General features: G+C 40.9%; 1 protein-coding gene and 1 long non-coding RNA gene across 2 annotated transcripts; one reads left to right on the top strand and one right to left on the bottom strand.

Moving 5' to 3' along the window:
• Positions 1–1,006: 1,006 nt before the first annotated feature.
• LOC139665352 (uncharacterized) lies at positions 1,007–2,468 on the top strand. Its single transcript, XR_011696870.1, has 4 exons — positions 1,007–1,135; positions 1,415–1,523; positions 1,814–2,022; positions 2,146–2,468. It is a non-coding gene; the product is annotated as an uncharacterized lncRNA (long non-coding RNA).
• A 5,602-nt stretch (positions 2,469–8,070) lies between these two features.
• Positions 8,071–10,050, bottom strand: ptrhd1 (peptidyl-tRNA hydrolase domain containing 1). The gene is made up of 2 exons (XM_071544349.1): positions 9,830–10,050; positions 8,071–8,830 (listed from the first exon to the last, which is right to left on the bottom strand). The coding sequence occupies exons 1-2, from the start codon at positions 10,037–10,039 to the stop codon at positions 8,660–8,662; spliced, it is 381 nt and encodes a 126-aa protein (XP_071400450.1). The 5' UTR covers positions 10,040–10,050; the 3' UTR covers positions 8,071–8,659.
• Between the last annotated feature and the right edge of the window lie 6,094 nt (positions 10,051–16,144).

Raw genomic sequence — 16,144 nt, 5'->3', positions numbered from 1 at the left:
TGCAAGTACAATATTTAGCTGGAAAAGGAGGAATTGCTGCATTTCAGTAACGTTATCTGTGAAAAGCAATAGTAGGGCAGGCACGTTAAGAGCCCTCCGCGTGCCTGGATCCTCCTTGCTGCAGCGGGCAATTAAAAATCAGGTTTTGTCAAGATGACATGTTGTCATTTGAGGTCAGGTGGCGTTCTTTCTAGAGTGGCTTACCTGTGATCTCGGCCGTTCAACCGTTGTAAATAATGATTCTGCCCACAGGATCTTGCTGTAGGTTGTCAAACTGGATTATTAATTCCCATGCAAACGGCAGCCGAAATCGGCCGTAAAACAAGCCAGTTAGCTAACTTAGCTAACCAGCCTACTGCTTGCTCACGACAAGGATAGTCAGATGTATTTGACTTTTTATCCGCTATTACTTTGCATTGATCATTTTACAGTCAGTTGTGGTGGTCATGTTATATGGCCGAATAGCTCGATGACCGGATAAAAGATGTTGTTAGCTGGCTAGCTAACAATCTAACGTCAGCTTATGTTGACAAACAAGCCTGCGTGGTTAAAATCACACACGACTTGAAGCTCGCTAACGCCAGGCAGCTAGCACGGTTAGCTTAGCTAGCTAACCAGTTTGCTAATTCGAAACCTTGTTTCCAAAATCCTTTTCTGCTGTCTCCGACTTAACTCCGGTCGGCAGTAGCAAATCTTAAGTAACTCCGAGAATCACTTCGGTATGTTTTCTGTTTGTCAATGACGGCGCAGTGGTGTTTTCAATCTTAAACTGTCGCTTTGGTCTCTCCTCTCCGCCATTTCCAATCTCTCAACACAAACAAACAGGGCTGCTCGTGCGCGCGGAGCTCCGAGGCGCGTTCACGAGGAGCAGCTTCCACTGACAGTCTCAAACGGCTAAAATGCTGCCTAATCAGGCAGCCTTCGGAAGCAGGGAGGCATCAAGTCATGTCTCAGTTGAATATTTACAATAAATGCTGCATGCTGAGGTTCCTCCAACTGGGCAGGTTTTGAGGGCAGCATAGACGTATCCTTCGTTGATCAAGATATCCCACAATCCCGTGCGTCCGCTCCACTGCGCCGACAGAAAAAAAACAAAAACAAATGGCGAGCAACAGCCCGGAGTTCGTGTACAAATGTAAGTGATTTGTAAGTTTGTATGTAAGTATGTAATTTTTCTACCGAGAAATAGACCGTTTAGTAACTGAATATCCATTCTCTTTTAATGTATAATGCTTATTTAAGAAATGTGTTCGGACTTTAGGATTCACTGAAAACAGACTTTTTTTTTTTAGGTTAGCCTATCCGTTATGTTAGCTTACTAAGCAGACCATTGAATTATAGCCTAAACTGTTATTTATTTAAAACGCAATGTTTGATCGTTGGTTAACCATTATTGAACTATACCATTTCAAAGGGTCGACGGAGGATACCACTGCCTTTATTAAGGTCCGGCAGATGCAGGTCCAGACTATAGACAGGTCCAGACTTCACGGGGCAAAGAATAGCGCCCTGAATGGATGGAAGTAAGTTGAGCTGACAAAAGCACTTTTTGTTGTTTTTGTAGTAGTGAACATTCCCATCCCTAAATTCTACTACTACTGCTACAACTAGTATTACTACCTCCACTGTTACTACTAGGCTACAACTATTACTGCTACTACTGTTATTACTACCATTACAACTGCTATTACTCCTATAATAAAAAATAAAATTACTTAAACAGTCATGGTCACCCACGTGGTCCCGCAAGGCAGACAGCTGAGCAGCAATTTGGTCTCTCAGGTCTCTCCATCTCCTCCTCCTTCTTCGCCAGGTTCTCCGTCCTCCACCGGTAGGACATCCCCATTGGACACACGGATGTTGTGCAGAATTGTACGAGCCATGACAACATCAGGGACGAAGTGGTGTCCACCTCCAGGGCGTGGAGGAAGATGGCCCTCCACCTGGTCTTCATCATGCCAAACGCTAGCTCAAAGACAGAGCGAGCTCTAGCATGATGGGCGTTGGAACTTGTCAAGCCAGGTCAGTGTTTATTTAATATGGATTATCGCAAGCAATCTTTTCACATGCTTTACTCACATATGGAAAAAAGAATGAATAAATTAACTTGTGTTGTGCTAACTCCTCTGACTGGGTTTTTATAAGGTGTCACCAGGGAGATGGGCCCTCTCCACGCATTGGATACCCTCCATCGCCCAGAGGGAAGGTACCCTGTGGTGGATACACCCCAGGGACCGTGCCAGAGGACCCTGGAGTCGTGCACGGAGCCAGGGAGCCTTTTTTTTTATTTTTTTATTATTAATTTTCAACGAAAAAATGCAGACATAAAATCAGTTAAAAAGGTAAACATAACATAGCAGAAATATGATGTGCAATAGAGGTTGACATTTTATACTAAGTTAGCTTAGAAAAGCTTAGAAAAAAATAAATAAATTAAAAATAGTAATAGAAATTATTGGCTGGAAGTAACTGGCAAAATAAAAATGTATATATAAAGATGTACATGTTCAAATACATACATAAATAAACTACATACTCACATACACATCCACACACACACGCACACACACACCAACACATATACCTTCGCCACCCAGGTATATATATATATAGAAATTAAGTCAAAATTTCAAAATGATAAGCCATATTCTCAGTATTGAAATCAGCTGCTAGCACCATAGCTCTTACTTCACCCGTGGCAGTACGCTGAAAAATGTCTGCATATACAAGAGGAACAAAAACATACTAAGGAAACAAAACCAGAAAAGAGAAACGGTCAGTAAGGAAAAAACCCACCCACTCTTCCCCAGGACCAAAAGGGAAAACACAAATCCATTGCATTCAGTTCAGAAATCCAGAAACCTTTACAGGTACCTTCATACAAAAACACTGCCTCCAAATGACACTGCCTCGCTAGACAGCAAGGCAGCAGGCAGCTGCCTTCCATTTGAGCCACAGCCACACCGTACAGAATACATACAGAAGTAGTGTGTGTTGATACACTACACAGAATACATACAGAAGCAGTGTGTTGAAACACTATACAGAACACATACAGCAGTGTATATTCTTGATACACTAAATAGCACTGTATAGTTGATGCACTGCATAGACCTATAAGCAGACACACATAAGCTGCATTGATACACTATACATGCTGCATACAGAAGCAGCATGCGTTGATACACTGTATAGCATGCATACAGAATCAGTGTGTGCTGGTACACTGTACAGAATACACACAGAAGCAGTGTGTGTTGATACACTGTGCTGAATACATACAGACGCAGTGTGTGTTTATACACTGTATAGCAGAGTGTGTTGTTACACACTCCTGCTTTCAGGGAATGAAATACTCCTTTTTATTGATTAAGATGCTTCTGGACATCGTAAAAAATACAAATGTCATCAAATACTATTGTGGTGAATTAGACCTACTAAGGCAAACTACCTAAATATCAGACTACTCTTTTGATGATTGCGATGATATCGCTAACATGGGTTGTTATTCAACACTTATATCTTTATTGAGACAACAAATGTTCTGTTTTTAATACTTTACTTACTTTACACTTAAAATTTGATTGTTAAGACAGTATCTACCACATGAGTTTTGTGGAAGAAATTCTTAATATAGGCACTATGTGTACATAATATGCCAACAATAGTGTGTTAAGCGTTTCATTTCATTTCATTCATCCACATTTTCATCAGGGTATACACGTACATATTAATTGTTTTTCAACAGTTACAGAAAAGAGACAAGGAAGAGAGCAAAGACAAATGTGGTGGACTGGCAGCGCCACTAGGTTTTTTCCAACCAGGCCGTTTGATCAGTGTCTCTTCAGAAATGTGAGAAGAGATTTTGATCTAACAGAATGAAACCCAGCGTTTCTGGTTGAAGAAACACTGCTAAATCCATAGGGCCTTCCCTTCCCAACAAGTGTTTAGGCTGACACAATGGTGGAAGAAATACATAGAAGTACCCTGGCTTTCCATTCAATATTCTACCAAAAAATGCTGGTAAATATGCAGGTAGTATTTAGTATTATAGGTATTCAAGGATCAAGTATAAAGGTTCTATATAAGGTTTTTGTATTTCTCTTTTTTAGTGTTTCTTTCTTTTAGTCCCGTCCAAATCTGCCATGTAAAAACCCTGGCTTCTTGTACCTACTCTACAATGCCTATAGCAACAATAACCTCAGGTAAAGCAACTCCTGTCCAAAGTCTTATTTATTTTTCTACGACAACAATCAAGATGTCGTGATCAGACCCAAAGTCTCAACCGTTGCATCTCGTCTTCGCTCTTGCAGTCACGTTGTATCGTGATTGTTTGACCAACACAACGTCAATTGCGGAAGTTGCATGATGTTCGGTAAATTTTTGGCCTGATGATAATGTGAGAATGGAACAAACACTTCCATCTCTGGCATTTCCAACACGGATTACAGAGATCTCTTATCCATTAACATTACAGATGTCCCGCGTTAACAGCTACTTTGCACACATTGTCCTGAAAACAAATCTCATACAAAAAGTTCTTGAGTTACACTCTGTACCTGGGCTTACAATGACTCAGGCACAGCTAGCTATGCTCCACCCTCACAGAAATACCCAACCTGAGGTGGGTACCAACAACACACTTGGTGTCCCATGAAGGAAACCAAACATCCCCTCAGTCAGGGATTCGTCTCTGCCTGGTGAATGATTTCAGGGGCAGCCAGACAGAGATTTTGTGTCTGTCAAAAACAGATTGAGCCAGTGTATTCTCTATGGGGCTGATGACGGCGAGAACAGAGGACTGTGTTGGTCTTTTTTACGTAGCGTCTGTAATTTTTTGTTTGTCAAAAAGCTACAGGTAAATGGCAAAGGTAGATGACACTGATGGACGACGGACGATGGCAATAGCAGAGAAGAGCTTACGCTTATCGAGATCCATGTTTGTGTTTACAGATTATCCATCCGCTTTTTTTCCAAAAACAGTACGTCTACATTTCACATTCAAATCGGACAAAGAGAAAAAGAGGAGGACGAGGAGAGTGATCCATATACTTCATGCGTTTCTCCTGTTTTTGCCTGGCCCTCTACCTTAGACTTGCAAGGCTTCAGTCAGCACTACTTTGCTACATTTAGGCCATCCATTCTATGAATGGCAACATTTGATCTTGGATCATTGAGCGGGTTCTCTTGACCATTACATTAGCAATCTCGGAACCGATCGTCTATCGGTCTGGCGACGATTAGACTGGGGGCGACGGCCAATATTTCGGGGTTTCCGGTGTAGCCAGCGGACATCCGGGTCAAGACTTCCTCTTCCATGCGCTGGTCATTGTTTACAGTCCGATTAGCAGCTTGAGACGCGAGAGTCGAACGTTTCTCCACACAATACACACACATCGATACTTTTTGTAGGTGTTTTAGGTCCACACGACATTTCGGCTAATCTCTATACACAGATATCTGCATATGAGATGTCGTCTCTCAACTCCAACTCCATTCTCGCGTCTCAAGTTGCTAATCGGACTGTAAACAATGACCGGCGCACGGAAGAGGAAGTCTTGGCACGGAGTCTAATCGTCGTCAGACTGATAGACGATGGGTTCCGAGATTGTTACATTAGTAACACAGCGTGTTGGGAAGACCGCTACATGATGACTGTCCAAGATCAGTAATTCTGTTGTGCAACGCTTGACAGATGTTGACGAAGCAGTTGGCTTATTAACAGTCTTTTAAGGTTTTAAGGTGGTGTTAAGTGAGATTTTTACTGCCCCATAGCACAAAATGAGCATAATATATCTGTGGGTGTTGATAGATCACTACCAATGACGATTACTTGGCCAGATGCTGAGATTTCCGCCTTTCAAAACTCACTTTCTAGCCCGTACGCTGTTTTGGAACAAAACACCCATTCGAATTTCAAGACACCCACCCCCTCACCTCCTGGCATTCTCAAATGCTCAGCGATGGTGGACGGTGCTCCAAAAGCTAAAAAAAGCCTCATTCTCAAGCCAGCATAGCAAATGGCAAAGCTGTATTGTTGTTCCAGTACTTTGGATGGTGATGTATTACCTCTTCACTGAACGTTTCCGTTGGATCTCTGCTTTAATTCGCCTCTACATTGTGAAAATGTGACCGTATTGTTTGTGTCTGTGCCAGAAACTTGTCCAGTGTTGTTGCAATTCCTACTGCTCGCCAGCAGAGGCAGATAGAAGTCATAGATTACTTAGTACACCTTTAATGTTCCCCCTTTTATAACTGACATACAATGATGTTTTGGAGACTTATGTGAATATACCAGGAAATATTTGAAGAGGTAATTACATTGCGTGTGATATGTTCATTGGGCACTCTAATTCCTAAAATTCCCAAACAGCTTGTAGGCTTACTTCATGTCAAGATTATGACTCATGAGCACTCATGAGCATAATTGCGGATAGGCTCCTCATTATGGCATGCCTCAAAAGGGTGGTGGAATCTGAAGGCACACAATCTGATAGAAAAGTAGGTGTAGGTCAATAATACAAATTGCCAGTATGTTTTTTTTTTTTGCAGTATGTAGCTTGCCCACAAATCATTTACTGTCCCTGTGATTCTTCATCAGTTTTATCAAAGTTTTATTTTTACTATAACCAGCTACATGTAAATCATTTACCTCTGGTCTTTGGCGCCAGGTGATGTCACCACCCATACTCTTGAAGGTGACAGCACCTGGCCCCAAAGATCAGCCAATAGCTAATTAATAAAACAAAGTAAAAGTTGTATTATTGTGAAGATTTACCTTTAACCATGAATCCTCACACGTTAGATTTTTCACACAAGTCCCATAATCCTCTACTTGGATGTAAATTAATTTAGATGATAATGAACTGCTGGGCTTTATTTCATAGTTTACACGGTCATGGACACAGTCTCATTTAGAATAAATCACACTGTTGAATAAGCAGTGCTTCTTTGTATGTATGTATGTATGTATGTATGTTATTGTATTCTCCATAGAAGAAATGAAGGCAGATGATCAACTAGGGAACCAGAGAGCTGGGATCACATTAACATCGCTCTTTTATAGCTGTATACTATCATTAAGTAATAAAATAATCATTAATTAGGTTTAAATGTCATTGCCACAAATGTGCTGTGGGAGTATACTTGTTCAAACTTGTAAAGCTGCCAGGTTATTGCCTTCAAACACTTCTACCACAATAAAAGATGCACTGGTGCAGTGCTTCCCCCTAGAGGAGGTGAGGGTGAACAACATGTCATATGCAGATGTGAGCTGAAATTTTTGACAAATTAAAAAAAGAGGTTCTATCACCTCACAGGCAATATTATGCTAATTTATATAAGAACATAAAATTAATTCAGATATTAAAGTAATTCCTTGGCTTTACCTGCCAAGTTCATTGTGGCTTTAATTTTGAAAAAAAAACCAAACAGGAAGTATTTGTGTGTGTCATGTTTTTGGTCACAGACAAACACAAAATGTGCACAAATGTAAACTGCTAGACAGTGACAGTTGGTTTATGTCAAAATGCAAAATAAAAGTTTGTTAATGAGTCTACTCAGGCTATGAATGTCCTTGTTCTGCTAAACTTTGGTGCTCATTTCACAGAATATAGTGGAATTTGCTGCTACTTTTAGGTGATAATATTCTTACTCCTAAATCTAATAAAGTTTGAAACCAAGTTAAGGGGACTTTCTAATAAGTTTTACATGCTAACTACCCAGTTCTTCTTCTATTTATTCCAAACAAACTGGAAACATAAAACATAAATTCCTGTGTGTCACAGGATTTTTCCAGGAAAGAGCTACCAGACACCGGGTTTTTAGAACAGAGAATGTAAAGGCTTTCATGAACTGGGTATAGTAGCAAAACAGACATATTTATATGAAAATGTTGCTGATTACTACTTTAAAACACAAGTGAAAAAGAGATATGGTTTGGTGAAGATATTTCTGAAATTGTAGTCAAATATCAGTGTGCAGTCAGTTGCACATGTGCACACAATACACAGGCTGTCTTTTTATTTTAGGTTTTAAATCAACCTTTAAACTACTATATATTAACAAATGAGTCACTCCACCATGGAACATGGGATAGCAGATATATTTAATTCTCAAATTGAAGACTAACAATGTGCTAACAAAGCATGGTTTGTTATACATACAACACATATGTTTACATAAGTACATATAAGTTTGTTTACTTATATGTAACTTATATGTAATATGTTGACTTATAAGGAAATTAAAACTGGAAATGCTTGTTTTATGGCTACCAGTCAAACGCTTCAAGACTTTGCTTTTACCAATAGTCCTCCAGAACATTTTTTTTTTTTTTTTAACTTTTTGGAGGGAAAAAAAGAAAAGAATAAGAAAGCTTTCGAAAATGCATTGAGTCATGTTATAAGCCACAACACAATGCATTGCCTACCTTTGTATTGTAGACTAGGCCTATGTAAACAAAAAACATCAAATGGCATGCATCTTGTGTTTTTGGTAACCTCTGACCTAATTAATCCATTTCAGAGAACGTCCATTCATCCTCTGTTACATCTTTTCAGAGTTTAATCTTAGAAATCACACAGATGCATGAGTTCAGATGTTCCCCTGATGACGATAACAAACTTGCCCTGCACCGGGTCAGCGGACAGTGGCGGCGTCATTTGAAGAGTTTGAACTTGCGCAGCAGCGGCTGGACAGTCTCTTTGGGGTAAGGCTTCAGAGCCAGACAGGTGGGGATGTTCTCTGGTTGTTCGATCCAAAGCTTGTGGGCCACGCCTCCCTCTGTCAGAGTCTCCGACAGGCCGGAGAGCGACGCCTGGTCTGGAGCCTGGGGAGCAAATACACACACTTTGGCTATGTCGCGGACTCCCACATAAACACTCATTAGACTAAAGGCTATTTAAATAGACCCACATGGACGTCCAAATAGAACCACATCATCATTTGATCAGATTATTGTCCCAGGGATCCATATGGGATGATTTTAGTTCTTGTTGATTTACTATTGAATTGTAAAATTGTATGTGGGGAGATAATAGTGGTGAAATATAAGATTACAATAGTCAGTCTTACACATTCTCTAATTGGGATAATTTCTAGTGAATTAAATTACAGTCAAACTAAATTAGTCCTGATTTTGCTGGGGACCTCCTGGAGCACCCCCGAGGGCCCCCAGACCTCACTTTGACACCCACTGACTTAGGTTACCCGCATGTCCAAACACCAAAAATTTAAATTATCCACTTCCAAGTTTACATTTTGTGGTCAGTTACATTACTTACTTGAGGTAATTCCTTCTGCGTTCATTGGTTCTATTCAGAGATTAGACAATTGGCCTAAACGTTACTGTCTATATCATGTACAACAACCTCTTGTATGTAGAGAGAGAGACAAAACTCCATTCAAAATTCAGTTAGTTTAATCCTGCCTCGTTTATCAGCAAAAGTATACACCTAGTAGAACACGAATTAAGACTTTTGGGCAATCTTTAGGAGCCACTCTTCAATTCGGCATAAACTCAACACACCAAACATAAAACCTCAACTTTTAGAACTAGCTGTATAATGTTCCACCAAAATACATCGTGGTGGGTATAGCGAGCAGCGTGAACGAACCGAACGTGCAGTGCGATTGAAAAAGTCGAGATTTTACTGAAATAAAGTGCTGGTTGGTGGACTATCTACACGCCGAAGTTACCAGAACACCCTATTATTTAATATAATGTCTCATGTTATGTTTTTACTAGCTATGTGCATTTGCCAATAAGTAAACAAGCATTACACAGCCAGATTTTTCAATGTTGTTTGGCGTGACGTCTCGGCCTTACCTGAAGCACTACTTTATGCATGGAGTCCAGCTCCGCCAGGTACTGCTGTGTGTCTGGGTCTCCGTAGTGGAGGTGAATGGCGGCGGTAGCGGCATGACAGGCCTGTGTTATGACGGCTCCCAGAGGCCAGGCCAGCTTATGGACCAGATCCGACCGGACAACAACATACTGGACTAGCCGGCCAGGAGTCCCGGTTCCCGAAGCGGCCATGTTCAACCGGTAGAATATCGGAACCACTGCCAGTATTTTCCGGGTCAGCCGTACACACCGCACCGTAGGGAAAGGTATCATACTGCCCTCTAGTGGCTGCGTTCAAAACTTCATAGGTAATGTACACCAAAACAAAGAGGGGTTCCAGATTCCAAGAGTGGTGTATAGGCTTTCTTAGACTTTGTCATTTATGCCATAGCTATACATGTATGATAGTATGATATCAACACAAACAGAATTAAACATGACACACTGAATTAAACATGACAAGACTTCAATTTCCATAGAAAACAATCTTCCTTTATTGACTGTAATTACAAATGGACTGCTAAAGACATTTTTTTTTAACAATGTTTTGTTTAACTTTTGCATTCGTAACATTATGTGTTGAAAAACGACTCTTCTGGTACAGTTCTGCAACTGTACCGTGGTAGATACAAACAATCTTATTTTTTTTCCATTTAACATGATGTTGAGGTAAAAAGGAAATGCTTATAGCGTTTTGTCACTGCTATTTTATGGAATTATGCAGCCATGGCCACACAACTGCTGAATGATCACCCGTAAAGAGATACTTCAAAACTCAAAGGATCTCTTGAAATCTGCATGTTCTACTATCTACATCTGTAAATTCAATATACAGTAATATATAAAGTGAATCGTTTTTCACAACATAGGCTACGTCTGAACTCACATTTGTACATTCTGTATCTATGTATATTCTACTGCTGTTATTTTGCATACCATCATTATGCTGTTGTTCATTTTCATACATTCATTCATACATTTCTACTTAATATGTTCTCTTGTTGCTACAACAACCCAATTTCCCCACTACAGAGGGATCATTAAAGTTACCTCTCATCATCACAGCAAGGATGCCAACAGTTACTCTTCCTCCCCATTATGAAGTGAGAGTAAAATTACTGTTGTGCCTGTTTTTACTTTTGACTAGACTACATCTAAGTCGATTCAAGTGTTTACTGATTCAAAGATTTGGTCCAATGTCTTGATTTTGTTGTTCTGGTACAATATTTAGTTTCCTAAGCTACTGATAGCGTACTGCTAATTAGAGGTACCTTAAAGTTAGCTTGTCAAGGGGGGCGCTACGATTGCAGTGTGATCAGTGTAATTTTGAAAACGCTAGAACGCACTGGTGAGATGCATCTTTTCCCCACCAAGATGAGCGGTGTCTAAGATATTGAGTGTGACAAACAGAACGAACAGAGACTGATTCATAGATACAGACTCATAAGGTTAGTCTGGACAGGAATGATGGCACGGTCACTTCTACAATTAGTGTCCACTTCCACGTTGTCCAAGTTCCATCAAGTTATCTTCATTGCCATCAAGTTGGCCTCCTCTCCCAATCCAACTGTAACATACAGGTTTCCAGTAAGAATCCAAGGAAATATTGTATATACCAGGTTCTGGTGGACTCAGGCTGGTGGCAAACTTTGATTCATCACAACCTTATTTAGGCTGGGGCCTTGGAGTGTGATAGTACAGTGTCCACATGGGAAATGCTTTTCATTATAACCCAATGGCTGGCTAGCTGCATATTCACAGTGATGTGCATATGTGATATGCAGCTTGTCGTTAATATCACTTAGTGAATGTCCCGGCCACCCTAGAAGTGTCTTTGTGCTCTCTCCTGCTTATCAAGAGTCCCCCTTTGAAAGAACTTGCATGGTTCTCATTGGGCCATGAGACTGCAATGTATGGAGATATCACTTTGTGTTAGTCCTTGTGGACTATGCAACATGGTAATCCCAATGCGGTAGCCTTGTTTGACATATGTTACATGTCGCACAGGCTGTTTTGCATAATCTCGTGTCAGAAACCCAACAGAGATTCTGACTGATCAAGGCATCTCATTCACTTGACAAACTAGTCCTTTGTGGGTTACAGGCCATTATACTGATTAGAACTAGTGTTGGTTAAGCAGTTTAATAAAACTCTCAAGGCAATGATCCATAAGTTTGTGCATAAAGATAGTCAGAATTGGGTTCAATTGGTTCCTCTGTAATTTGCAAAACAGGAAGTTCCTGGGCCTCCCCAGGGTTTTTCTCTGTTGAGTTACTGTTTGGCTCTTTTATGTGCTACAAGTAATTCATATGAGGTAAGGGGTGCCGTTCCCATGGCGACCAGTGTTCAGGTGTTCAGGGTGTGTTCATGTTGCAAACCTTTTCCATCAAACTAAGGTCAGGAAGAGGCCAGGGCTGCATTTGGTTCCACGTACAATGTTTTCTTATGGATGTTGTCTTCCTTTGACTCAAGGGGGGGAATCCCCAAAATGCCAGGATGAAAAATGTCTGACAAAGTGGATTCGGTCCCAACTTCTTTTAAACAAGGGATCATTTATTATCCCTCGTTCCCTTGTTTTTCCTCCCTTCTACAAAGGGCAGAAAATGCAAGCTTCCAGCATCAAGTGTACTGCACAATCCACCGCTCTGCACCGGTCGCTGAATACACGCTGAATGTAACAGAACTGCTGATAGAAATTGTGGATATTCTAGCAATGTAACCTGATTTTGCAACTTCCAGTTTTGATATAGATTCTGTGTTTCAATTTTTCATAACGCTGCAGAGCAACTCTGATATCTTCCATTGTATTTTCACATTCTGTCACATTCAGCTGCAGAGGATTCCAAAGATCTGGAAACACTCTACGATTGTTCCTGTAGCTAAAAGTAAAAACCCCAAGGTGCTTAATGACTTCAGACCAGTTGCATAAAAACAATTTACGGGGCCATATAATTGTTTGTATGGTAAATATGGCCTAACCATGAATGAAATTAGTGTTTACATTTTAGCCCAAACATAAAAGGATTGAAATGGCACCCCCATCTAGGAAAGACCCCTCTAAGAAATGTCACTGCTTGGAGTCCAGTAGTATTTGACAATCTTTTATTTTAGATGAACAATGATTGTGTTTTGTGATAAAACAAATGTGATTTGATAGTGCTGTCCTTTGTTAACATGATGTTTTGCTTGTTGGACGACATTCTTAAAAGTTATGGGAGTAGCCCCTCTCTCTGAATCAGCTGGCCATATCCCTGGTTTTGAGTTTCAGATAAAACTGGCAAACAGAATGTTGGCATTTGAATGTTTAGGATGGTTACTGACAGCATATAGCAATGAGTTTCTTTCCATCTGTTTGCAGTAGATTGGGGGATGGATGGCTCTAGTTTCATCTTTGGTTAATTAATCCCCAAAAAAGTGAAGTTCAGATGTTATTAATGTAGAAAACAAAAACCTCTTGCTGTTTTCTGTTCCAAAATAGTACAATATCATCATATCTTTTATACATCTGTATTTTAGAATAAGGGTTGTTACTGGGATTCTGTAGGACAGTTTCCTCACAATTTCCAAAAATTAAACCATTAACACAGGGTGCTGTAGCAGTTCCTGTTGCAGTTCCAGATTGTTGGAGGAACCACAAAGAAGTATTTCTCCATGTAACTCCAGCAGGATTGCATGTTGGGGAGGTTGGTTGTCTATTTAAAAGAAAGTGAGATGTAAATCAAGTGTAACTTCATGTTTGATACATTTATTGATGACTTTATTATCTAAAGGCAGATACCCTTTAGCTTGAGGTATGTCTTGTCTTGCTTATATCGACCATAGCTATTGTGGTATATAGGGAATGAGTCAACCACTAAAGAAATACCACTAAGAAATACTGAGAAATGTAGGAAATAAACAAAGTTCAGGAACCTGCTTTTGTCTATCCCAGTTGGTTTACCAAGTTCTAGCCACATGTTCAGTTTGTCGAGCATGTTTGGTGTTGCTAGGTAGCTTCAGCTTTTGGAGGCTTTGGAATAAGGACAATATCAGCAGGCAGCGAGGGCTTGTGGGGAAATCCGCTTGGGTCTTCTGCACTTGACTCGAGATCCTCGCCGCATCCTGATGACTTCCTGCATGAGCTTCTCTCTGAAGTGGCTTGTTTTCGTCTCAATCGCATTTCGCAGGACCCGCTGCTTAGGCCTCCTGCCGTACACCCGCGTCCATTTCGGCTCACCTGTCGACACATGAAGTGCAGTCATCAGGTGTATCCTGTTGGTACTTGGTGTGCTGTGTGTCAGCACATCTGCCTGCAAAACCAGAATTAGTAATTTGACTAAATACCTGTGTGTTTTCTTGCCCGTCGATGCAGCGTGTTTTCATTGTGATCAAGAATCGTCAGGTGGGTTTTCTGTTACTGCATACCCTGGTAGTCAAAAATCTGGCACTTGGGTGCATACTTCACTAGCAGGCTATGGAAGCTCTCCAGGTAGTCTCGTTTCCTAGCTTTGGCCCAGACGTTCTTATGAACCCCTGGAATTACATGTCTTTGGTTTGAGACTTCGTACCAAGCCTATACCAAACACCCTTAAGTCATACATGAAAATACAGGAAGAAAATGACTTGTTATGTGCGTTGAATGCCGTTTCACACGTACCCTTTGATATATGCCACATATCGAGCTTATGCTTGATCCACGGAATCTGCCGCAGCATCATCTTTCGGATGAAGGGCCTATCCGTCGTCAGGAGGTCCACGCTCAAACCGCTCTTTAAGATCTCCTGAAGCCCACGCTCAAATCCCACTGCCTCCATTACAAAAGACCTTGTATTCTAACCTAACAATAAAAAAGAAAGAGAAGGTTTTATATACTCTATTCAACAGAGATTTATTCTCTATTCAGGAGATAACAGACTGGATATAGTCTACTGATATATATCGATGTTGTTCTCACCTGGACAAGATGTGACTGGAGGATTTTCTTGCTGCCATTGAGCATAAATGTGTATGTCGAGTATTTAGTAGAATAACCTGCAGGGCAGAAAAGAAGAGCAAAATAAAAATAATAATAAATAATTTGCATCAATGAAACAGAATTTTAACACACTAAATCCATCATCAACAAACCAGGACTGTCTGTGCATGCTTCACCACAGAGTTTGATCCCTTTGGATTCGTCTCCATCATCCAGCTGCTTGAGGTAGAGCTGGGCCATGAGTATGTTCTGCTGGAGCTTGTACATCTCGTCAATTGCAGGGTGGAGGTACGCCCTTTGAATCTCATGAAATGTAGAATGGCAAATCATGTTCAGGTTGAGAGTCTTGGACCACTCCTCCAGTTTGATATAAGTGCCCCCTGTAAATAAGGTTGATCCCGCAACCAGCATGTCAGCAATTTTCCTAAGTCGGGGCATGATTTCCAGGTGCCAGAATGCCCGTTATAGCAACTCCATTTGATTCTTATCTCCGCTCCCATGTGGCTTACGTCCCATTCCAAAATAGCCCGACCACATCTCTGGCAGAGCCCGAAGAGCTGCATGATGTGTTTGTCATACACAATGGTCTTGGATCCTCTCCACCCGTCGGGATCGCCTTCGTCCTCCGAGTCCGACCCAGAGGAAGAGTCGCCGGAGCCCGTCTCCGGTCTGATGCTTTCATCGTAGGACTCTATGGTTACTTCACAAGAGTAGCTTGTGTCCACGTCCTTCAGTGGTGAAGAGGTCACAGGCGCAGTGCTGCACACAGGAATATCCTACAACACACACAGGAGTGGAGTGGTACCTGAGATGGGTAGATGATTGAGAGGAAAGGGGTATTCAGTGATCCTGCATATTTTCAGTCCTCAATCTTGGCAGAATGGTGGCCTCACATATGCTTTTACTTGGAAGCTTAGATAACCCTGGCAAACCTGGTCAGGAAAGATTCATCACAAGGAGAGTGGCACTGCTATGGTTTCTCTTTTCTCGCCTGTCAGTAGTTTTAAAACCTGTGGTTTCAATCACCTTTAACCTCCCTTCAAATTTGTTCTCAGTTCATCTATTGAAATGTTTAATGATGCCTTTCACTCCTATTCTCCTCCCCAGGACAAAACCTTCCACCGTTGTTTATTTAGTCACTTACTGGCGTTAATGTATTCTCTGGATGCAGACTAATTACTTATGAGTTGAATATCTCCAACTTGAAAGATTGTATTGACCATGATGACATTTCCACAAGGATCAATCTTGATACAGTTGTAAATAAACATGGGGAGACTTTGAATTTTGTGTGCTCAGTGGGAGACAGTAGTAATTGTCTCTGTTTCCACCCTGCGTAGATG

The sequence above is a fragment of the Centroberyx affinis genome, unplaced genomic scaffold (assembly GCF_046629955.1).
Source record: "Centroberyx affinis isolate AG114_WGS23_722 - 3 ecotype Tasmania unplaced genomic scaffold, CSIRO-AGI_Caff_v1 ptg004541l_1, whole genome shotgun sequence".
Classification (NCBI taxonomy): Eukaryota; Metazoa; Chordata; class Actinopteri; order Beryciformes; family Berycidae; genus Centroberyx; species Centroberyx affinis.
The sequence above is the reverse complement of the archived record's forward strand: the minus strand, read 5'-3'. Positions and strand labels throughout refer to the sequence as shown.